A 25,364-nucleotide genomic window follows, 5' to 3' on the forward strand; every position below is an offset into this window, starting at 1 on the left:
GACAATGTCTTATCAATATGATAATTAAAGAAACACACATAAATAAGTGTGCAAAAATATTTTTTATTATTAAAATGATGCGGTTATAATGTGGCATTAAATAGTCTGATGGCTACAGACAGGAATGATTTTCTGTGCATTTGGGTGGTATCAATAAATAAAGACTTTTTAAAGCACTTGAGAGGCCCTCGATTGGGTTTATGAGAAAATTAAAGGTATCAGCACCTGAAAAGATCTGGAGTTCTTCATCTGAGAGTTGGTCATGGCCAGAGTGCTTTGAATCAGATTACAGAGGACGATTGCATGGATGTCCTCAGTGCTACAAACACAAACAGATAAAAACAAACAAAAAAAAACAGGTTACATAAAGACTCAGACATATTCAAAGTGCCATTTTCTAAGTCTAACTGAATACTTACCAGCTGAGTATGTCTTTCCATAAAACCTGTTTTCCACTGTCTATTGCACAGATTTTAAACCTGCAAAACATTCAGTGTTTTGTTAAAAAGAGGTCACTGCTTTTGTGAAGTCTGCAAATACAAGGGTGGTAAAAGTCCATATACTTTGTAAAATATATTTTTAAAAAAATACTACTGAACTCTGTAAAAATAAAAAAAGTAGAGGCTATGAGAAGAAATGATTAGTCTAGAAGGATATTTTACACACAGGCTGTTTCTCTACAAAGTACCTCACATCATATAAGTTCAAAGACTATAAAACCATTAAGAAAAAACAAACACTGAAAATGCTGAACAGAAATTCTCTCCAATGTGCAAAGTAGCTTTCAACAGCAACAGAAATTGAACTTGAAAAATTACAACACCATTTCTTTGCTATCTATTCATCGAGTAGATCTGATAGGATGTTTGTTTCATTAATTCATTGTCATTGATTTGTCTTGCTCCTTCTTGTATGTTTTCACCTTGTTATGTTTGTTGTGTGTGAGGGATCTTTGTGATGATCTATCTTTTCTGTCCCATCCACTTAGGTTGAAATCAGTCTTAATGTTGGGTAGGAAATGTAGTTTACAACGATGCAAAATAAAAGTACTCAATAATTCTGCTTAAATGCATTACAGCTAAAGTTAATGAGTCTGTGTTGAGGATGTAATGAGTGCAAAGTAGATATTTGCAGGGTTTATCCTATATACATCCTGCAGCGGTGCCGTGCTGCAGCAGAAAAAAACAAAACAAAACAAAACACTGACTTTGAAGAAGCGTGATGTGATAAATTTTAGTACAAGTTGTTAGCTGCTAGTTAACTGACTTGGCTATTGCTTTAGGCGTCATAACACAACCTCCTCCCTCCCTCCCCTCTCTGTCTACACTACTGAAGCAAACAATCTGGAATCCACATAGAATGGAAAAGAAATATTGTACAACCAGCTGCATACTGTAGCAGCGTTTTCAGACTGACAGAGACCCGTGCTGGTGCCGATAATAACCACTCTCACCATTTCCATAATCTTGTTTTATTTCTAGGTGAAGACTGACCTGCACAATAAATTCCAAGGGGAACATTTAGCGTCCAGTTTGAGAATCAGCATTAATGGTCCCCCCATCCCCCAGTTTAATTATCAACAAGCCTTGGAGCTGTTCTTACAACAGCCCAGACAGATCAAATGTTCAAATGGAAGATGTGGCCTATGCCATTAAACTGGCTTAAATCCTTTACCGGTGGCACACCATTATTTTTTCTTAATGTCTTTTTGTTATAATCAAAGCTGAAAATCAATACAAAATGGTACTTAAATGAGGTAACTAGTTCAAGATAACTTGAATCTGGTGATTGTTAAGTTGCAGTTTGTCAATTTCTTCCCACAAAACTCACCAGAAGTCACAATTTATAGTTATTTTGGAAAATTTTCCCCTGGACCCACCTATTGTTGCTGGTTACTGACACAGTACTGCTGCTACAAAAATTTCTAGGGGACACATTGTATTTGTGTTAAAATGTAGCAATCGTAATTGCCTAAGTCTAGTTTTTTTCAGGTCATAGCCAATGATGCAAAATGAAGCAGCAATGTTAGGAGAGCAAAGTTATGCAGATATCACAATCTGGCCAAAAATATGACTAAGGCAGTTATGCTATGAGGCTAATGATGTGGAGAACAGGGAAAAAACAAACTTAAGTGAAGCACATATAAAACTCTTCTTATGTAACGAACTGGTTGAATCATGTTTGTGTTTTTACCGAGAGCACAGCTGCTGTTTGGTGTCTGGCAGGATGCTTTCACTGGAGTTCATGGCTGAGCTGAACTTCTGCCTGAGCAGCTTGGTGTACTCTAGGAACGCCTTACTACAATCCTACAACAACACAGACACAAAAGTTAAACTGTGAACCAGACAACTGCAAATCAGGATTGAAAATGATCATGAACCTAAAGGCAGATCTACCTCAGGTTTATCAGGATCAGCAGGATTGTTCTCGTCCAACAGTCTCATGAGATGTTTGTCCTGGTGAGCTTCAGCCAAGCAGATCCTGAAACGAAGACTTAAGGTGAGCAAAGCTGAGTGGTTATAAAAATGTGTATTACTGGAATGTGTACTCACCTGTAGTTGAGGAGCGTCTGAGGATTCTTGAGGATGTATCGTGTACGACGTCCAGTGGCAAGAGACGTTTTATCCCTGGATTTCTCAAACTCAGCGTGGAGCAGGTCTCTTACCACACAGTAAGGAACAAAAGGCCTCTTGAGCTGCAAAAGATCAATATTAACTGTACGAGACGATCACAACACGACAAACACTGTGTGGGTGGAAATATTAGGACACATCACGTCTACAGCTTGAAGGAAATCCCATTCAGACTGATACGAAAAATTATCATCATAAAAATGTTCAAGTCAATAAATATTATGATACATGTTGAAAAGGTTCTTTTAACTTCAAAGGCTGATTTTTCTTCCTGAGTGAGAGTTGAAGGAACCAGGAAGTTACTTGTGGTTACAATGTAATGAATATTCCATAAATCTAGAAGTAGAACACATAAAATAAATATAATTCTGAACCCATAAGGACCCAGTGTGACTTTTGTGGCAGTTTCCAAATGAATTCTTCTCTCCGTTTAACCTTTCCTAAGTGATTTATCACCATTTATTATAATACTATCCTCTGAATTTAGCATTTTTTCCACTGAAGATAATCTATTTCTCTATGTTTAATTGACTGATCACGAAGATGTTCATAAAAGCTCAGAGTAAAATCAATGGTTATTGTATCAAAACAGAAAAAAACTGAAGGTGTCTTTTTCAGTAAAATATAGCTTTAATTGAATTTAAACCAAAAAACACTGAGGGATTTTTGACAATGCAAACCCTATTAACCCTAAAGAGTAAAAAATATTTATAGCAATGATATTTTTTGCATTATATTCTCATATTTTTGACATTTGTCACTATTCTTACCTAGCACAACCCTCGGTTAGTAATGAAGCAAATTAATTCAATGTGTCCCAATACTTTTGTCTATGTCGTGTACGTTAGGAAGCTCAAAAAGAAATACTTAATTTTGGTAACAGCAAAGTACAAGTGGAGATTTACCTGCTCAGGGAATGAGCTGTAAGTTACATTTCCATTATGTAATCATCAAATTACTCTAAACAAATCTGTTATTGTGATTTTTGCTTTGAAAAATGATATAAAAAGACAATAGTTGACAATAGTTTATCATGTGTCGAAGGCAGCAGTAAAAAGATTACATTTTGCGGAAAAATTGTAATGCTGCTACTGCAAGTCTAAAATATTGCATAATATTTCAAGATATATGGTGTAATTGTTCTGTAAAATAAGAACCAGTCAAACAATGAGTGCATACTGATGATGAAGTACTACCTCTCTGACTAATTCTTGTGTTCTTCTGTGTTTTTATGCGTACCTTGCTGTTGAGCAGGTGTGAGGCCACACTGCAGAGCATCATCAGTGAGTCCTCTTGCACAGACCAGTAAACTCTCTGTCTGGTCATCAGTTTTAAAGCTTTATGGTCTGCCTCGTCATGGGCAGGGGTTCTCTTTTTAGGCTCTTTAGATTAAAAATGATTTAAAAACACAGAAAATGAGGCACAAACACCAACTGTTAGCTCTTTATCTTGTTCATCTTGTCTCGTGTTGTACCTTTTTTCTTTTTGCGTGGGACCTTGACCACCTCCTTTTTGGTTCTCTTCCTCTTCTGCCGCCTTCCTCCAACCACCTGCTGGTTTCTGCTCGCCGGCTCTATCGCCACCTACAGGTGAGAAACCCAGAACGACAGAGAACAGAGTTTGCAGTCTGAAGTCTGTGCTCATGACTGATGCAGGACACGACAAAACTAACTACTGAGACGCAACCAGTGGAAGGTTAAGGCTTGATATTAATGTCGTGCCCATAATGAGACACATAACTCAAAACCCCTTCCTCCCAAAAAATATGCTCTAATATTTAGTCTTAGCCTTATTTAGCCTTCAAAGTCCCAACATTTATTTCTGTTGTTTCAAGCATAAAACAATTTCTGGATAAATTTAGGTTTAGGTCAGATTATAATAATGAGACTATACGGAGCAGTATTAAAAACAGGATGTAACCAACGGGTAAATGAGTGAACCAATGCTTGAAATATTTAATTATGCCATAGGAAGACAGAAATTTCCCAAAAAATACTCCCATGTTCTAATATTTTGCTGGACTCCCTTTAGTTTTCATTATGGCAGATGGTCAGTGAGTTTATGCAATGTCAGAATATTTATTTCCATAATTTTTTTGGACACATAACATTGCTGAACCTAGACCTGACGAACTGAATCAACCCCAGATCATAACACTGCCCCCACAGGCTTGGACTGTAGGCACTAAGCATGATGGGTAATAACTTCATCACTCTGGAACTGGGTCAATCTGGACTCATCAGACCACATGACCACTTCCACTAAAACACAGTCCAACCTTTATGCTCTCTATCAAACTGATGGTTATATTATGTGTATATTAAATATGTTAATATTAGGGCTGTCAAAATTAACACATTAACACAGATTAATCCATCATCATGATTAATCTGATTAAAAATTTTAACACAATTAACCCATCTGCAGCACAGAATGACTCTGAACGTCTCTGCCGACACATTTGGGGCACTTTGTCCAAGTAGTTAGCGTCGCACATGAACAAATGGGCAGTTGATCTGGTAGTGACAGGCAGCAGAACCAACCCATAAAGGTGGAAGACACTAAGCAGCACGTTGGCCCTCTGGATGGAAATATGACAAAAAACCCCAAGATGGAACAGCTGTTTCAAGTTGTTTTGTTGAAACTGTTGAAGGTGTTTAATAAACATGTTATGTGCATATATATTCCCTTCTTTCTTGAGTCTGTCTGCTCATGCAAAATTAAACACAATATAGATTAAAAATTAATGATATTTAATCATGATTAACTGAAATTAATCCACAGCAACCCTGTGATTAATCTGATTAAAAACTATAATCGTTTGACAGCACTAGTCAATATATGTCATATTATGAAACTGCAAATAGATGTAACAATTCACTCTTTGCTCTTCATTTCTTACATTTGTGGCTCTACAAATCAAAACATGTATGTAAATGGATAAAGACAACACTGTATTGCTGTAACACCATCAACTATTTAAAAAAAATACCAACAAAAATATCCAGGGAAATACCTCTTCTTAGTCTTGAGTGTTAATCTGAGTTGTGACATGTCCATATTATTACTATTGTTAAATTAGACTGAGGATATGTAACGGCTGCATCAATTTACACAACACACCTATGATAATATGTAATAAAAATGACATAATTCATACCTCGACAGTTTCCTCTGTGATGAGCATTTTCTTGGCAGTTACGTAACGAGGTGTTGCAGATCCTCCTGTTTACATAACATTCATGTAATGACATGATGGAAATACACAATAAGTACATTTGTGATGAACACAAACACAGTTATGATACAGCAGTGAAGTTGTAGATTACATCAAAAATCTATACTTAAAGGTCCCGTATTATGCTATTTTTCAGTCACGTCATATAGGTCTCAGACCCAAAAACATAGTATTTAAGTTTGTTCGCCCCAAAATCATCCTTTTTTCGGAGTTTCAGCGGTCAAAAAAGTCTCTCTCACCAGCCCTCCTCAGAACAGGCTGTTTCTGGGCCTGCTTCCGGGTATGCAAATGAACGCATCTGTCCACGCCCACTCCCCCTCCCCTCTCTGGGAGAGGACGCGGCTTCCGCTAGCGGTACAACGCGCTAATGTTGACTGTGAAGCCATGGCTCTCTCGTCTACAATACACATGTCTCAGACAGAACGTCTTTCCAAACACTGGCTTTCTTTGCCTTGAGGAGTGATTGAGCCCCGACGGAAAACGGCGGTGTTGTGTCGGGTTCGTGGACCTGACACGGAAAGACGCCTGCCGCCACTAATGCAGGCAGCTACTAACAAGCTTGATGCTAACTATACTGATGCCAACCACAAAAGGCCCGTGTTCAGAGTAGTTCTGTTGAATGTCTCTTGATATTATCAGCTCTTGCATGTTAACGGGGACGCAAACGTTAGCAGCAGTAACCGAGCTATGTTAGCTGCCATGCTAACGTTAGACGTACACAACCACCAGCTTATCCGTAATGTAGGGTTATGCAGTAAAGATACAAAAAAATGATAAGAACTTACATCTCCCACACTTGTACTTGGGTCACGAAGCGTTGGTACTGCGTCCTTCTGGATTCAGAGTCTTTGTGCTAAGCCGGAGCTGTATGGGCCCATGTTCGAAAAACACTCGTCCGTGAAATGCCGGGCACACACATACAAGCGTTTGGGAATGTTGTTTGGTACATGACCGTCACAGATAGAATCCAGCCACTTTTTACGGAGAGGCTCGGAAGTGGGGAGCAAAAATAAACTATCGTGTTGGTGTGTGCAGCCAACAACACCACAACTTGCGTGTCTGACCTTCGCCATGTTTGTTGTCCAAAAGGTACTTTGCCAGGGCGGGGCTCGCTTTGCCAGGGTGGGGGCACAGTCAGGGGGAGGAGTTAAATCCGTTTATGTCGTCATAAGCGGACCCAACTCAAACTCGGCCGTTTGAGCAGGCATTTTCACTAAATGTGGTGTAGCAAGGCAGGGAGGAAACAGACAGTTTTCAAATTCGAACCTCATAATGAGGCTACTGCAACACACACTACTATAAGAAAACTTTCACAAAGTGAGATTTCCATAATACGGGACCTTTAAAAAAAGAAATAAACAAACTGTCCTCTTCTATGTGTTTTGAGTCAAAACAGCAGAGTCTGCACTAATATATCAGACAGAAAAACCTCTCGTGTTTGATAAAGGTGTTAAAGATAGTATTGGTAAAAACAGCATCACCAAGTTGCAGATATCACAACTCACCAGCTTTAAGCACGATTCTCAGAGCAGTTTTACTCAGACTCTTCAGTCTCATCTGGGCCTCCTTTGGACCTAAACCAGGATGCCTCTGAAAACATTAGGACACATTTACAACACTTGATGCGCTTACTGCACAAATACACTTTTCTTTAGTACTTGACATACATACCGTCTTGACTGCGAGTAGGTGGTTGGTCCACAACCAGTTGCGTTTAAGGTGAGCAAAGAACTCAGAGTCCAGACCTCCTGCTCCTTTACCGTCTCCTGGTATCGAACCGTCATCACACACATCGCGACTCCCTCTGTGTAAGATTGGGCACGCATTAGAATTATTTTACTTTATCACACTGGACATTAACTACAGTGGCAGCTACTAAACCTGTTTGTGTTAAAGAGCTACTGAATCTTCACCTCACCCCCCTTTCTCCACCTGACAACAGGGGCAAACAGTCTTCACTACTGGGCATGGTCAGTGGTGCAGCTTGCCATTAGGCAAGGCAGGCAGCTGCTTGGGGCCCCTAAGCCAGCAGGGGCCCCCAAAGGACCAAGAGACTTGACACAAACAGTCTAAAGAATAAGTTCACTACACAGCGGCAGTGAGAAGGTGCAGTAACAACTAGCTGTCTCAAATTCTCTGAAGGGGCCCCCTGAGACCAAATTGCCCCTCCCCCACCTGTATGTATGTGTGTGTGTGTGTGTGTGTGTGTGTGTGTGTGTATATATATATATATATATATATTTATTTATTTATTTATTTATTTATTTATTTTTTTGCTTGGGGCCCCAGGGGACCCTTTCTATGCCACTGGGCATGGTCAAGCAGTTACACAAGGAAAAAAAATTGTTAAGATGATAATAAGTCAGCCAACATCTACCTGGGATATAAGTGTAATACATGGATGGAGAGGGTATTTCTAGTACTCTGAGGCCATGTTAAGACATTTGTCAATTTCAGCCATTTTCACTGAAATCTGTGTGAAAAACATCTTGGTTACGTCGGGTAAAAAATACTACATCAATAATTGGCACATTTTTCAGCATATCAATAGCTGCTGTTTTCACATGAAGTTGCCAAAATTAACATTACCATAGTGTCAGTGAAACCACCATGTGTTACTGTATTACCATATTGTATTTTAAGGAAAATGTGTAAAACCTACACCTACATTGTCAAGTTGCAAATAGGCAAAACTGGCACAAGTATGCCCTGCATCAAAATAATCCCTGATAATTTTTTCAGTGGTAGCCAAATCTATAAATAAACTTCTGGTTTTCCCACCTGCCAGAAAGACAATCCAGTCAGCCTCCAGATCCTGGTCATGGCAGTTACCTACCTTTTACGGTAGAACCTTTTTCATGTTTGTGTGATTTTCTTTTTCTTGTGTGTGTGGTTTTTTTTTCTGTGCCTTTTTTTTTCTTGTGTGCTTTGTGATTTGTCATTGTGGTTTGCCCTTCAGGGCCACCGTAGGTTTGGATATAACAGTTACTACTGGTAGAAATGAAACTTAAGGTCATCTCACTGTTCCTAATTTAGTGTGCTGTTAATAGATCAGCCACAGAAACAGATACTCATTTGTGAGCTTTTTTGGATAGTAGTTACACTTATTTCCATGCTTAGTAAATCTGGACCATAGCTTTTTTATCATTATCTGAGATACCACTGCATTGTTTTCTACATCATGCAGATAAACTATTAGTCTCTTACTTGAGCAGATATGCCAATCCTGCAAACACAGCGCGATCACGCACAAACGATGGAACTGCTTCCTCCTCTGTGATAGACCTTTTACTGCGGATGACCCCTGTAAATGTGGATAAACACACACACAGGAACCATTAAAAAGTGTAACACTATCAGATATTATTTTATCACTTTGATGTGTGTGTATTTACCCAGAGGTGTATTGAGACAGACGCACATCAGGTCAAACCAGTAGTTTTCTGTGTCTTCAGCTGTGTTGAATGTATACTGACGTCTCTCAAATGGTTTGTCAGGTGACTCTGTGACCAGCCAATAGTGAGGCTCAGCGTTGGTGGTGTCAACAATGGTGGCGTTACACTTCACGTACACATACACCTACAGTGAATTAGATCAGAAACAGATTGTTCAACAGACGTTTTAAATAAGTTTGAGTAAATATGGACATGTCTTCATGTTACGATGCTGGACATATTTAATATATTTTTCATATTTTCTATTCATCATTTGTCTTTAGTCTGTGATTAACTTGACTTTTTGTTCTTCTTGTGTGATGCTTACCTGATCTTTATCCTTAAACTTCTCCACAGGACCAAACTGTATCAGACCCATGTAGGCCAACTTCTGCAAGTTCTCATGAAAATTGAAGATGTACCTCCTGATAGAACAGAACAAATGAGTCAGAGTTACAATCAATTGAGAGAGTGGGAGTAAGCGAGGGAAAAGCAGAGAGAGTCACCGTTTATAAAGCAGCTGTCTTCTCATTTTGGACGGCAGAGACCTAACGAGGTAATGCTGCTTCTCTGTGTCGTTCAGATATTCCTCCAGTCCATCAACCTACACACCAAAAGACATAGCAGTCCAAACACTGGCTGATTAATACACATTTGTCACATATGGGCTGCCATGTCAGACAATATTACTTCACACTAGTCTGGTTCACTGGATAGGGTCTGTTGGAATAATCCTGGTACTGAATGACCATTTCAGCCAGCATTCTCTTCCTTTGCTCTATCTGTGAACTTATATCAATGTCATCCACACTACTTGAAGAAACATCAATCTACAAGCTGCAACTACGCACTAAAAATGGCATGTTTTGACAAAGACATACAGTTGTGGAAAAAAATTATTAGACCACCCCTTGTTTTCTTCAATTTCTTGTTCATTTTAATGCCTGGAACAACTAAAGGTACATTTGTTTGGACAAATATAATGATAACAATAAAAGTAGCTCATAAGAGTTTAATTTCAGAGCGGATATCTATCCATTTTCCATGGTTTTCTTGATAATAACCAAAATCACTTCAGTTCTTACATCAATAGCTATGGCATTGTACTGACAAAAACAGTGCTTTTAGGTATTCCATGTTTTCTTTTCTGTTTGTTTTAGTCACATGATACACACAGGAGTTAGTACTTGATTGCATAACCATTGTTTTTGATGACTTTTGATGGTCTAATAATTTTTTCCACAACTGTACATCTGTTTAGATGTCATTTTAACATGCTTCCCCTCATACAAATATTCAATCAGATCTTATTGATAACAACACTGGAGCACACTGTAGAGCAGTGTTTTTCAGCCTTGGGGTCGCCTGGAATTCAAATGGCGTTGCCTGAAATTTCTAGTAATTGATAAAAATAAAAACTTACTAATAAAAAACATATGGCAAGTTGACAGAGACAATAACACTACATAAAAGACATGACAAACTGTGAAGCTGAAACTGAAGCACTGTGGTACTGTTTATCTTTCAAATGTTCATTGTGGTCAGTTTCAGATGCTGCAGCTCTTTCATAATTCATAGTTGGAGTTATTGTTTGTTCAGTATTAACTGTCAGCCTTGTAAATCCAAGCTGGACTGACTGTACTCATCCTGACCAAGGAAAATAAAATTTTCACTTTGTGCAGTAATCTACACCTGGCTTTTCTGCCTCCGTCCATAATAATATACATTATAAAGTCTAAATGTTTTCTAAAATTAACATTTATTTGCAACATAGTATAGCAAACTATTACATGATCAAAAACAACAAAATTTTAGCAAAATTTCTCCGTTTTGAATGTCTGGGGTCGCCAGAAATTTGTGATGTTAAAATGGGGTCACGAGCCAAAAAAGGTTGGGAACCACTGCTGTAGAGACATAGCAATCCACTATATTCTTTTTCTTTTGAGGTTTATATTTCTTTATTTTTCATTTTTGTCTCCCTTCTGTATGTCCATACCTACTATGTGTTCTCAAAAAAGAAACAATAAAAACTAAGTGTTAAAAAAAAAAAAAATTCCATCACAGCAGGTTCTCCATGACACAGTTTTGCAAAGAAATTATTGCTGCTGTCCAACACAAGAATGATTTGCTTCAGAAAAACAAACTGACCAAAAAACACAGAGAATTTTTACCCATGTTCCAGAATGATAGTGGATTAAGTCAGACATATCTTCAGAGCTGGCAAAGTGCTAGTAAATTGTGATGCTAGATCTGGATATGGGAGACAGCTTCCACACGAAACAGGATGTGGTATGTTCTTTCTACCAAAGGTTTTGTAAAACTGGATTAAAATAACCCTTAAAAAATACACAATAGATAAGCACAATGCTGGTTCCAGTTTGACTGTAAATGGAAACAAACCAGCTCTAACTAATGACACAGGTATGAATTTCCCTGAGGATTTCTTGGGAGGGATTTCCTGTCATTGTATTGAAAATAATAAGTAGTTAGTTCTGACCTGATAGTTGATCTGGATGACCTGAATGAAGACAGACAAGGGCAGGCAGAGGAGTAGGTCACCCACCATGGCCCAGCCACTGCCGTAATCTTTATTAACACGGATAGGAGGGATGTATTTTTTCCATGAATCCTCATCCGAGTACACTATCAGAGGAACAAGAATACAAAAAATAAAATAAAGTGTTTTTTTTGGAGATTCTCCATGAAAGAGTAATGTACATCATCTATACAGCACATTAGTGGTCAGTGAGTGTTAATATGCAGTAAAGTGATATGTAACAAATAAAATATAAATGCTTTGCTACTGTACATAAGTAGTTTTTCTTTTGCGCATTACATTTTAACACAAATATCTGGACTTTCTACTCCTTACAAAAGATGAAAACAATATAACAAGATATAGCAAGACATAATTAAGATGAAACAAGACAAAAACAACAAAAAATGTAACAAGATGAAAACTTCAAGACAAAAATGTGATAAAAGAAAATGCAACAAGACAAAGACGACATAATAAGATGCATTGAGACAAATCCACATAGGATAAAACTAATGTAAATGACGTAACGAGATGAATATGAGTTTGATAGGATGTACCGGTCATTTCCGATTGGGAGTGACCAGCAGACATTGCATCGTCATCCTCATCAGTTGATGAAGTTGGATCCAGGCTGGTCACAGCTGAATCACCTGCCTCAGGCTCTACAGAGCTGATGGCAGCGGCTTCAGATGACTGTGTTATGGACTGAGGTGCATCTGAGGACTCGGTAGTGGCGTTAGATTCAGAGCTGTTTAAGAGAGTTGATTGTGAGCTGTTTCGGAGCGGGTGTCCATAAATCATGTGCCAGAGGAAGTTATGAACAACACGCAGACGATGCATCTTAGGCTGGAAGCCCAAACTCTTCCCCAGTCCTTTCACTGTAAAAACAGAGAATTAAACACAAAACAATGAGAAGAGAACAGGGATTAAAAGGGAGGAATTTAGCACTGACAGAAAATGAAGCAGGCTGTGCTGCAGAGTCAGAGGTGTGAGTAACACGTTGGCTGTACAGTCAGACAAACCTGGTGTGGGACTGAATTTTGTGTCTTTGCTGGGTTTTTTCTTGTTTGCTTTGTTTTTTTGGCTTTTTGGCTCTGTCCCATCTGACGCTTTTGTTTGTTCAATTTTTTTTTCATCAGCCTGACTGTGGTACAGAAGAAGAAAAGAGAGGGAGAAGACCACATAATTAAACAAAAGCCAACAAATAAGATGCGTTGACAACAAATTTGAAGTACGTTCAGTGAAGGTCAGGGGTCACTGAAATGCATAGAACAGAGCTCATACTTACATGAGGCTGAACAGTTCACTGTAATTCTCCACTTACCATCCAGCTGAGTAGGAGCTGGAGATCTTGAAGCGGACCTGTTCGATACATCTCTGAACAATGTCATCAGTAGGTTGAACTGAAGGATGAACAACCATCTCAAGCTGTGGAAACAAAGATAGGAAAGTTCACATCACATCAAAGAAAGGAAAGGAGGAAAGGAATACATATGGAAATGATCAATTGTCAACATAAGAAATACGCTAATGTGCTATATGTACAGTTACCCATGAAGTTGGAATCAAATATTTTTACTTCTTCTCATGAAATGATTGTGATAATGTTATTTATTCTTGATAGATAAAGTGTAAGTGGGACTTAGCATTGCAACTGAGAAAAATTTAAGTTCTTAAAATGCTATTTTTGTGTGGTTAAGTACTGAAACTAAAATTTTTGGGCCATAAAAGGGATGATTTTCATTTTATTATTACAGCCCTACTATAACTGGACCAACTCAGTCCACTTTTTTCCTTTTATCCTGACTTTGACATGACCTTGATCTGTCTAAAAAGGTACAAACTGAGGACTGGTTTAGTTGGTACGTTTATACAAAACCACAGCCACCAAAAACAATATTTCTTCTCAACTATGAAGTCATTTTTTGATGTTTTTAAAGTTTTGACAACTTAGCTTGAATGATGCAGAGGTCTGTAATACTTGCTTGATTGTTCTAATAAAAATCTGAGGTTTAATGAAATATCAATATACGTGAATATTGTGATATTATACTTTCTGATACTGTTAGTTCTCAAATCCATGTGAAGCATCTTCATTTAATGGATTACATGCATGTATTCATGTCCGAAGCATAATTTTGATCATATAATAAATGTAGCTGCAAATCTGACTGTTTTGATTTCATTACAAAGTACTTTTTAAACGCTGAAATTAGGCATATGGTGGTGTAATCTTAGAAAAAGCATTCAAAAATACAAAAATCCTACATGTATTTGCCTAAATCATTGCATTTTTCAGTCATACTCCCTGCATCATATCACTAGATTTTTAACATCAGTACATGATCTGAGAAATAAAAAAATGAATAACAATAATACAATGATACAGAAGATGGTCATACTGAAATACACAATAAAACCAATATAAAAATGCTCATATTTTTGTTTGCATAACGTGACTAGTGACTAGAGTGTAAACCAAACTTCTACTAGGCCTGTTGTCAAAAGAGCCATATTTGTTCTTTGTTGTTACTGATAAGCCTTTAATTGTTAGTTTAGTGTGAGATTCAATAATAAACTGTTCCAGTGCGATGTGTTTAAGTACCTTTTTGCTAACTCCATCCTGTATGACAGTGGTTGTGTAGAACTTCACTAAACCTTCTCTGGACAGAGTCTGAACCAGGCGCAAAATAGTTTTCTTGCAACACTTTGAGCTCATTCCATCCTCCTTCTCTTTCTCGTTGATCATCTTCTGCAGCCTGGACACATAATGCATGTTGATAGTTTTATCTCTTTCACACTGTGCTTAAATGTTTCAAAATGAAATGACAACATTGAGGCGAACTGACGGGAAAAGGCCGTCTATGACTTTGGCGTCGTGGACGGCCTCGACGATCATGTTCTTTCTCCTCAGGAGGCGGTACGTCTCGTGAGATCTCTCCAATGACTTTCTGGATTTGTCACTGCTGGAGACCTGCACCAATCAGAGAAAGGAAAGAAGAATTTTTTTTTTTTACATATATAGTATCATCTATTTAAAAAACCACAACAAATCACCAATGAAACTAACCAGTTTCGGAGGTGGAATATCCTCCACAACCACAACGCTGGTGTCTGCTGCAACAGAAACTGCTTCACTCTGCTCCACAGGAATGATTGAACTTGAGCAGAAATTGTCTTCGTCACCTGGGGCTTGCTCTGAAGAAAGAATAAATTTTTTAAAAAAAACTTTAATAAATGAGCTAATTTTTCTAGTAGTCTTCTTTGCAAATTCTGAAAGATGCTTTCTAACCCCAAAACAATTAGGATGTTTTGAATGACATTTGAGTCTCAATAGTATTTAATTTTGATATGCAGCATCCATTTTCTTCAGTTTAGTCTCTCAATCGAAACACTAACATGGAGCTGCAGAATGATGCATTTTTGTTGATTTATCCAGTTAGTAAATTAGTTGTCTAAAAAAAAGCTTGTCTTAAAAAAAATGCCATTCCGTTTTAGATCACTGCAGAAAACAGCTGAAGTAAAACATCAGCAACACATCACAAAAAGAAAAAAAAAAACAAAACAATAACTTAACTCCAGAAAATGAAATATGTTACAAATTCAAGCCTATTTTATGTTGTTATAATTCTTAATATTTCATCAGCTGCCATCAGTCCCACTCTTACCTGTACAGGAAACAGAATCTGTCCCGGTCCTGGACTCGTTTAAGGCTGAGGATTCACCTAAAGACAGAGCACAGAGTGTGAGGATTAGCTGCAAAACCACAGAGGCCTGGAACTACCTATAAAACCAGCCTTTTGATTACAACTGTGGGCGGCTGTGGCTCAGTTGGTAGAGCGGGTCGTCCAATGACCATAGGGTCGGCGGTTCGAATCCTGGCTCCAACTGTCGAAGTGTCCTTGGGCAAGACACTGAACCCTAAATTGCTCCCAGTATGGCCAGGCAGCGCCTTGCATGGCAGCAGTCGTCCGCTGGTGTATGAGTGTGTGTGTGAATGTGAGGAAATGTAAAGCGCTTTGGTTACCATGAAGGTGTAGAAAATGTCCTATTCAGTTCAGTCCATTGAACAGATCATGGTTAGGATGCAAGGTTAAAGTCTACTTTATTTATATAGCACTTTCAAAACAACGGAAAGTATTGTACAAAGTTGTAGATACATGCAAGACATACTAAAACTAGTAAAATAAGAATAAATACATGATATATAAAAACTGGTAAACTACACTACCCAGATGAAAAAAATTATGGATTTAACTGAGCCAATAGTTTAGGTCCTTCCATTAAATAATTACTGCAGAGGTTAATATGTTTCATGTCTTCAATTCTTTAACTGATGCTGTGAGTAGCTTCTCATTTCTTAAACATCTATCAGTTTGATAGAGAGCATAAAGAATGGACTGTGTTTCAACGGAAAAAGGTCATGTGGTCTGATGAGTCCAGATTGACCCTGTTCCAGAGGTGGACGAAGTGATTACCCATCATGCCTAGTGCCTACAGTGCAAGCCTGTGGGGGCAGTGTTATGATCTGGGATTGGTTCAACAACATTATGTACTTAAAAAATGATGGAATTAAGTATTGTGACTTTGCATAAGCTGACTGAAATGACAGTACAGTGAATGTGTGTCATAATCAAAGCTAAAGACTAATTAAGGCAAAGGTTAAATATTAGAGCGCGGGACTTTTTTTGTATACCGATACTTTGTGTAAATGGACATGAAAAAGCTCAGCGATATTTAACACTTGAATATGAAGAACTTCAACGTCTACTTACATTCAGCAGCTGCCGCTTCTACTACAGAACTCTCACGCTGTGTCTGGTTTATTGTCACATCACTCGTCTTGTCCGTCGTCTCTCCTCCTTGTGATTTATCTTCATCACTGCCACCGCCGGCTGGTTTCTCCTCTTCACCAGCACACACCGTCACATCCTCCTCCGCCTCTTTTTCTGCATCTCCACCTGCTTCCCTCTGCTTCCCCTTTGCCGCAGGTGTTTTGCCTTTTCTTTTCGTGGACCGCTTAGAGGTTGAAGGTGTTTTAGGTGAGGCAGGTGCACTGTTGGGTGGTACTGGAGCAGAGGAGCAGAGGAGCTTGTTGCGTTCCTGCTCTTTGGCAAACAGCTGGAGTTTATCACTCACACCCACACACCTGTAGAGGAACAAACAGGATAACATTTGGCATCACAGAGTTCCTATTAAACTAAATGTACAGGGTAGGGAAGCAAAATTGACAATGAACATTTAGTTGTTTTTTCTCAGCAGGCACTACGTCAATTGTTTTGAAACCAAACATATATTGATGTCATAATCATACCTAACACTATTATCCATACCTTTTCAGAAACTTTTGCCCATATGAGTAATCAGGAAAGCAAACATCAAAAGAGTGTGTGATTTGCTGAATGCACTCGTCACACCAAAGGAGATTTCAAAAATAGTTGGAGTGTCCATAAAGACTGTTTATAATGTAAAGAAGAGAATGACTATGAGCAAAACTATTACGAGAAAGTCTGGAAGATACTATTAAAGAAGAATGGGAGAAGTTGTCACCCGAATATTTGAGGAACACTTGCGCAAGTTTCAGGAAGCGTGTGAAGGCAGTTATTGAGAAAGAAGGAGGACACATAGAATAAAAACATTTTCTATTATGTCAATTTTCTTGTGGCAAATAAATTCTCATGACTTTCAATAAACTAATTGGTCATACACTGTCTTTCAATCCCTGCCTCAAAATATTGTAAATTTTGCTTCCCCACCCTGTACAATAGAATAGAACAGAACAGAATAGAATACAATAGAATACAATAGAATGCCTTTATTGTCATTATACATATGTACAACGGAATTAAGAAACAACTCTCTTGTGGTGCGTAGTGCAAAACACTTTAAAAGAAACAAAAAGTGTAAATATATATACAAAATAAAAAACAAGCATGTCAACCAACCAAGAAACTGTAGAGATAAATATATACTGTACTTGGACCCTGGCTGAACACTGAGGATATATGTTGAATATATGTCCTTATTCGAGGTATAGTCACTATTATGTGTTCAGTGCCCATATTGCACTTGGGTAAAATGTGCTGCTAAATCTGGACTGGGACAATTGAACTGAATTGAAGTTTTATAGATACTGACTTGTGGCTGATGAATTTTGTGATCCTCTGTCGACCCACATCCTCCATGAATCCCTGCAGAGAAAAATACAACACACATATAATGAAGAACCACAGGTATATACTCCAACAAGTATCCATTAAAAAGAATACAGCTCCCCTAAATGTGTATTCATGTTAAATCAGGGGTCACCAACCCTGGTCCTCAAGGGCTACTATCCTGCATGTTTTAGATGTATCCCTCTTCCAACACACCTGATTCAAATGATCAGTCTATCATCAAGCTCTGCAGAAGACTGATAATGACCGTCAGGTGTGCTGGAAGAGGGAAACATCTAAAACATGCAGGATAGTAGCCCTCGAGGACCAGGGTTGGTAACCCCTGTGTTAGATTTTGTGTACTGAAATAATATATTGTACTTAATGAACTCATAAACTCTAGTATTTTTTGAAGTTTATGCATTTTAACCAAAAATGACACAATTTTGTCAAAAATCGAAGTCATGTAATTGTCAAATACAAAGCATCTGAATGTGTGATGCATGGTTTTAAAGAAATACAAACAAAAAGTCTTTGTTTTCATTGTTGCTACACACTGTGATCAATCCCAACAACCAGTCTTGCAGTCAAACTAATTATAATATACAGAAGAAAAAGGGTTCTGTTTGACCTCTAAATACTGGATGCATAATGGTGGTCATGGTTTCAACACACTCTCTGTTGATTTCACATATTGACGCTGCAGGCTCAACAGATTTAACTAGTGCTGCCGCGATTAGTCGACGTAGTCAACCATGAAAATTAGTCAATGGCAATTTTTTTAGTCAATAAGTCGTTTTACAATTGACTGCCAATTTATTTTTGGCTGCGGCATCTGGGAATTGTGCCGGCATTGGCACTTGCAGTACCTCAAATACAGAGAGAGAGACCGTCGTTTTATAAGCATCTTGAGTTTCATTCCCCTGCTCTTACAGTTCACCCACCCACACACACCTACCCACCCGCTCATCCCCCCTCCCCGGTTCTGCAGATCTGTGCGCACCCGTTCATCCACCCCCACCCACCCCCTTATGTGGAAAACATCCCACTGTGTAATTTTTTATTTGGTAATTAAGTTATTTATATTGTTTACATCTGTCATGGTACAGGTGACATTATATGTTTTGGCCCTTGAGTTGTATTCAAAATAAAATGGACACAACAAAATAAACACTTGATTTTTTAACAAATTTGTATTTTAGATTAGTCAACTAATCAAAAAATTAGAGAAAAGATTAGAAAATTAGTCGTTAGTGGCAGCACTAGATTTAACCATATTAGAGCAGAATTAAAAGCGAGAAACCAAGTAACACAGACTGCTAGTGGAAAAAAGGCCACATTCTTTTGGATCAAAAAAATTACTTCAATTGACCAGCTTCCCCCTCAGAATTCATTGTAGATCAGTGCTTCCTTGAGATTAAAAGTTTTGTTTGTGATGGATGACCCCTGGTGGAGGTCATGTGGACGAGGAAACAACCACATATCCGACAATTGAGGCTGTGCTGCCATGATCTCATGTACAAATAATTTCACAGGTTTTATAATTCCTGCTGCAACAAACCAGATAAAGTTTGGATCTGTTGATGAGGATCCAGTTTATTTTGGTGGTACACTAATACGTCAATATTTTAGTTGTGGTGGACTTACCTTAATGACACCTTCTCTCTCCAGTTTTCTGCAGATCATGCGAGACTCCAGTTTGCCAACGTTCATCTTACAGCCTAGAGCCCTCATTGCAATTCCCTTTGTTCCACTGGCAACAACTATATTCACAAACAGAGAACCGACAGTGAGTGTATGACTCTGTTCTATTCACTGGAGTGTTATTAATGTCAGAACTGTCCTGCTCAAACATACTGATGTCATAGGCCTGTGACAGGACGTCCCTCTCCATAATTCGTCCCTCTGGGGTAAATGGCCCTCTTCTTGCTCCACTTTCATCGTCATCTTCATCATCATCATCATCGTCATCATCAGCCACACCCTTCTTTGAATAAGGCTTGACCATTTTCAAACAGCGCACGAGCAATTTATCCCCTAGAAAATGCATGTTGTACAATATCATTACAGTAATTCTCAAAATTATATTCCATATCCAGATCATTTGGAGTCTTTAAAGAAGTGGTGAAGGAGAAGTGTAGTTCTTTTCTTCAGAGAATGTAGTGTTTTCATAGCTTGTGTAAATTGGGGTGTTTTTTATATATACTAACTTTATACATTATACTTAACGGCAAGGGATCTGATGGAAAAATAATGAGTGTACGAAATGTTTTACAAATGTATCCTTCATGATGTCTTGATTTGTTTCACAGAAGTATGAAGGCCAGTGGAAATACAACAAAGAAGAACTGTTGCCTTATCGGTATCCCACACTCCAAACTGGGCCCAATAGAAATTAGTTTTGACCAAGGTCACTCCAACTTCAGTTAGCAGATAACTTGTCTGTTGTGGGGAAAACCATGATGTGTTTTGGGTGTAACATGCATTGTGTTTAAATAACGATGTTTTTCTCTGTTCAAGGAGCACCTCTCCCACAGTCCTTGAGTTCTGTGAGATTCTGTGCACTGTTTCAATTAAGAGATGCTGACTTCCACATCCTTGTTAGTGGTGATTTCTTCATCCACAGGATCCTAACATTCCCAGGATCATCCTTCCATTACTCAGTTCGACAAAAACTAAAATTCACACTTTCAACTACAGATTCACACAAAGAGGAGCCCTGGAGGTTTTCATCGATCTGTTCTGCCAACACAGGGTTTCTGTCTCTAGTTCTGAGTGTGTTCACACAAAAGTGGCGGCGTCAGCAAATGGTAATCTGTAACCAATATGGACTGCATATTTCTCATAAGAACCACATCCTATAATTTAAAACAGATATGAGACATTTAAAAAAAGAAAAAGGCTAAGAGAAAGACAGCTACTCAGGCCAAAGTCAGGAGGGAAGATAGAACAAACTGTTGAACAACAAACAATATCAAATTATGAAGATGCAAGTGGATCCGACTATAAATGCAGTAGTTTTTTTCATGAAATTACTGTGTTCTTAGATGTATTGTCATTGCATTCAAAACCCTGTATCTAGGCTTATACTTTCAATTAAATGAAGAAAAGAAAAGAAAAGAAAAGAAAAGAAAAGAAAAGAAAAGAAAAGAAGAGGAAAAGAAAAGAAAAGAAAAGAAAAGCCATACTGCTTATTACGTTGTTTCCGTTGCACACTACCTCTTTTGGTTTTGCAGGGCCCAGAACTTGGATCCACCTCCTCCATAGGTACACGGCAAAGGTCAGCCAATTTACCTGCTCGCATGTACTGATATACACGCTTGAATGTTCTGTCATCCACGTTCTGTACGAAAACACATTACTATTAGAGTAAAGAGATGAAAGATTACACATAGACTCAGTGATGCCCAGAGAGAGATACTGAGATACTCACAAGATGTTCTCTGAGTGTGACCAAAGTGGTAAACTGACCAGGTGTCCTCTGCAGGAAGGTGGACACCTGCTCCATTAGTATGTCATATTTGCTCCTTCTGAGAGACAACCACATATTCATATTTTAGTCAGAGATGAGGATGAAGATGAAGAAGTAGAAGAAGAAGTAGAAGAAATAGAATGAAAATGACAAAGGCTACATACAATTGAAGTCTTAAGTCTAGCGAGCCACTCAAACAAAAAAATGAGAAATGGAGTGAGACTATTTTTTGAGTCTAGACTGTTTAATTACAGCATTCACTTTGTAATTCTTTAAAAATATTCAACAAACTGCCTGTCTTTTATTTATTTTGTTTATTTATTTTATCTTTGATCTTTTATGTTTATGTTAATTGTTAATTATATACTACCTGTTCTTGTATGGAGAAACATGTTAAGTTCGCCATGTACCAAGCCTTTGAAAAATTCAATAAAAACTTGAATTCCAAATAAAAATAAATAAATAAATTTAACAAAGTAAAAAAAAAAAGAAATCTGTATATAAAATAATGACATGAGATAAATGATAAGTAAACATTTGCGTTAAACAATGAAAGTTTAAATGCAGCAGAATAAAAATAAATCTATACTTCTTCCAAGTCATTACTATGCATGTCAGTATTTGTTTTAGAATTTGCCGATCTTCAGTTAATTTTTTTTTTGCCTCTTTTTGGAATCATACAGTGGGTGAAGTTGGGTGAAATTACTCTTTTAAAGGATGTGGTCAAATGCCAAGACATTTTTTATTTTTTAATGTGTTAACAAGTTTTGAGTGTTTAATTAAATCCAAACCTGTTATAATATACTGTAAGTCATTCACGCCAGTAACAGTTCACTACAAATGGTCCTAACTGGTATTGAACCAGGATTACAAAATGATGAGGAAAAACGCATTCAAATGTCATCATAAATTACCATTTTGTCATTCGTTTTGGAAACTTTTTTCAAATTTGGAAACAGTTTTGGAACATTTTCGGTTCACAACCTTGATGGCAGCTCTACTTAACTGTTCTGAATGAAAGCAGCTGCAGTATTTTAAAGCAGCAAACACCAACCTGTTAACATGGAAGCGTTTGAGCAGCAGGAGGATGGAGTGCTGCTGCTGTCTGGACTGTCTCACTCGGGTGACGTGAGACTGTATGGTGATCAGTCCGTGTCTGACCAGAGACTTCCTCAAGTAGTGCAACTTACGAGCATCGATTCTGTGTAAATACGAAAGCAGATGTTAAACAGTGAAGAACCAAACCCAGGCTTGTTGTGCAAACAGAATGACTGCGTCGTACTTGAAGGAGCATACGTGCAGGTCCCTCTGCAGCTCTCCCTGCCAACGGGCCCGGCCGACTCGCTCCAACACACAGTAAGAGTCATCACTGAGTTTTAAGTCCGGGTCGCTCTCAGAACCAATCAGAGTTCGGAATCGCAGTTTCTGAGAGGCCACGACAACCAGCTTTCGATTATATCTGAAGAGGAAATGATATGAGAGGAGAAAAGGTTAGGTTGGACGCACTTATTGTAAATGTCATTGAATGTCATTAATTACTTTCTGTTTGCTGAAGTTTATAAGTGAAAAAGAGACAACATAAAAAAAAAAAACTGTTCTTCTATTGGGGCAGTGCAATATGATGATTTATGTCATGTGAATTGAACATGTGAACAAATATTCTAGAGCCCGACTAATATGGGATTTTTTGTGGCTGATGCTGATACCGATATTGAGGGCAAAAAAAGCTGATATCTGATATATTGGCCGATAACTGGTACTTTGGCCGCTATATGAAAAAACAACATTAATATTCACAGGATATAATAGTTTTATATTAGATAATGGTGGACATGTGAATTAACAGTTGCATAATTTTTTGTTTATCTCACAAAGACATTTTACACAACTTTAAAACACTGTATAATTCTATTTTATTATACTAGTATGTGACCCATGGGGAATATATACTTGAATAGCAACAGTTTTAAGTCTATAAATAAAGGCCCAGTCTGACAGGAATGTTAAGGAAAATGAGAATGGAATAATGACGTACAAATGTTCAGTCATAACTCCCTGTTTATCTGCTGACATGCATTTGCTTGACAAATGAGAAAGATCAGGATTTCAGCTCAAATTCCCCCCAAAAAACCCCACATTTCTTGGTGTTACAGACAGTCTATCATAGCGCATGGTTTCAGTCATGTCTTACTTCTGAGGTCAGAATGCAGGTCAGTTTGTGCTGATGTTTGTACACTTTGCTGTGTACTCTGTCCTCTATGTGGATCTGCAGACAAGATGTCTACAGCCAAAGGTTCATAGATATATCTCACCTAAACTATCTGCTTCTGTCTCCTTTAGGACAATGGATACATGTGTCAGTTATTATGTTGTCCTTAAAGTTTGGCACACAGATAGGTTATGGGTGTATTTACACACATGACCAAACCTGGAGGGACATCCTTTTCCACTTTCCATCAGATATTTGTACTATGTAACTTTGTGCAATGGGAAGTAGATTTAGAAGGTGATTCTTCAAACTCTTGTAGCATGCAAACTGCTCTGAGAAGCTTATCTGAATAAATGTTTCCTGTGTAATACATCCAGAGTCTTCCAATTGTCGCTTGGTCTTTAATGTCTTTCTACACTTGCTCACTAAAAAATATTACCATCATGGCATAACAAAACTGGAGTTTTTTAATATCTAAATAAAGCTGGACTGAAACGTGCCCTTAACATTTTTTTCTTTTTTTTTTTTTTTTTTTACTTTACTGCGATCTGAAAGTAAAGTCAATTTAATCAAAGCAAATCAACTGTGACCACTTTATCCAACACAATACGTTCATATCTACCACTTGTAAAATCCAATAACCAAATTAAACAACATGATCTAGCTGTATAAAAATGCCTTTCAAGTAAGGATTCCTTGATATTAGAAGAGTATATGAATATGTACAAACCCACCTTTTCAAAGCACCATCCAGGGTAATCAGCGGAGTGTTGGACTGGGAGCGAATATGCTTTGTAACATCTTTCCTCTCCTTGAAGTAGATGCAAGAGCCTTGTATCCCAGCCTTGTTTTCTAGAATAATCTGGACTGGGTAAATATCTTTCTTTGTTTCAAAGCATTCTTTGGTTTCAATGCCTGTTTCGGGGTCAATGTCCTGAAACCTAAAAAAAAAAAAACAAAAATAAAAAATCAGATGAAAACAAAAATAGACATGATTTTTTAATATATATATATTTTTAAAGGACTGTCATAGATTGAGCCCATCAAGTTTGACAGGCATTAAGGAAAAAGAAGTATGTAGTTTCAACATTGTGGAAACAGTAGGATCCAGCGTTTTTTTTAGTATTAACACAACAAAGGCAAGGGTTAACTAGTTCTCCATATATTAATTTATTTATTTAGATTAAAGACAAAACTGTATGAGTATTCCACTTACGACCAACTACTTCTTCAGCTGAAAAAATACAGGCACAGTGTGGAAAATGCAAATAACAAAAGAAAGCAGTGACATTAAAATGTACTTTGATATGGATTTTATTTTACACAGTGTGAACACAACATAAGTCATGTTGTGTTTGGTTAACTTCTTTTTCATAACATATATGTCGAGGCCCAAAACGGAATCTGGCCCGATTCAGATTCGGGCCGGCCCAGAATGGAATTCTATTCTAGGCCGGCCTAGAATGGAATCCTGCTGCTATAATGTTATTTTTATACCATGTTTAATGCAAATGATCTAAATTATTACAAAAATCAATACATGGAATTTGCAAATATGTGAAAAAAAAATGAAACAAACAACATTTTAATTGTAAACTATAAAATACTTTATTTACAAATAGAACCTAGTGGTACTCCCCACCAATATATGGTACAGTGAAATCGACTGAAATTGACAATAGTT

At 37.7% G+C, this 25,364-nt stretch overlaps 1 protein-coding gene across 2 annotated transcripts in view; it reads right to left on the reverse strand.

Annotated features, from left to right (window-relative positions):
- The window catches only part of gtf3c1 (general transcription factor IIIC subunit 1), a 43,525-nt gene that overhangs the window by 16,537 nt on the left and 1,624 nt on the right, over positions 1-25,364 (reverse strand). For both annotated transcript variants that reach the window (XM_030142149.1, XM_030142157.1), the window contains exons 2-32: positions 24,415-24,621; positions 22,754-22,930; positions 22,526-22,672; positions 21,433-21,529; positions 21,219-21,342; positions 19,857-20,036; positions 19,647-19,762; positions 17,983-18,035; positions 16,620-16,993; positions 15,513-15,569; positions 14,915-15,042; positions 14,694-14,818; positions 14,450-14,603; positions 13,169-13,272; positions 12,867-12,988; positions 12,402-12,722; positions 11,803-11,948; positions 9,812-9,909; positions 9,634-9,730; positions 9,267-9,450; positions 9,079-9,175; positions 7,543-7,675; positions 7,377-7,461; positions 5,794-5,858; positions 4,108-4,216; positions 3,873-4,015; positions 2,553-2,695; positions 2,397-2,481; positions 2,194-2,306; positions 420-479; positions 226-319 (exon numbers count right to left, since the gene is read on the reverse strand). In XM_030142149.1, the coding sequence (XP_029998009.1) occupies positions 226-319; positions 420-479; positions 2,194-2,306; positions 2,397-2,481; positions 2,553-2,695; positions 3,873-4,015; positions 4,108-4,216; positions 5,794-5,858; positions 7,377-7,461; positions 7,543-7,675; positions 9,079-9,175; positions 9,267-9,450; positions 9,634-9,730; positions 9,812-9,909; positions 11,803-11,948; positions 12,402-12,722; positions 12,867-12,988; positions 13,169-13,272; positions 14,450-14,603; positions 14,694-14,818; positions 14,915-15,042; positions 15,513-15,569; positions 16,620-16,993; positions 17,983-18,035; positions 19,647-19,762; positions 19,857-20,036; positions 21,219-21,342; positions 21,433-21,529; positions 22,526-22,672; positions 22,754-22,930; positions 24,415-24,621 (4,138 nt within the window). The remainder of the gene's footprint in view (positions 1-225; positions 320-419; positions 480-2,193; positions 2,307-2,396; positions 2,482-2,552; positions 2,696-3,872; positions 4,016-4,107; positions 4,217-5,793; positions 5,859-7,376; positions 7,462-7,542; positions 7,676-9,078; positions 9,176-9,266; positions 9,451-9,633; positions 9,731-9,811; positions 9,910-11,802; positions 11,949-12,401; positions 12,723-12,866; positions 12,989-13,168; positions 13,273-14,449; positions 14,604-14,693; positions 14,819-14,914; positions 15,043-15,512; positions 15,570-16,619; positions 16,994-17,982; positions 18,036-19,646; positions 19,763-19,856; positions 20,037-21,218; positions 21,343-21,432; positions 21,530-22,525; positions 22,673-22,753; positions 22,931-24,414; positions 24,622-25,364) is intronic.

This window comes from Sphaeramia orbicularis, chromosome 1 (assembly GCF_902148855.1).
Source record: "Sphaeramia orbicularis chromosome 1, fSphaOr1.1, whole genome shotgun sequence".
Classification (NCBI taxonomy): Eukaryota; Metazoa; Chordata; class Actinopteri; order Kurtiformes; family Apogonidae; genus Sphaeramia; species Sphaeramia orbicularis.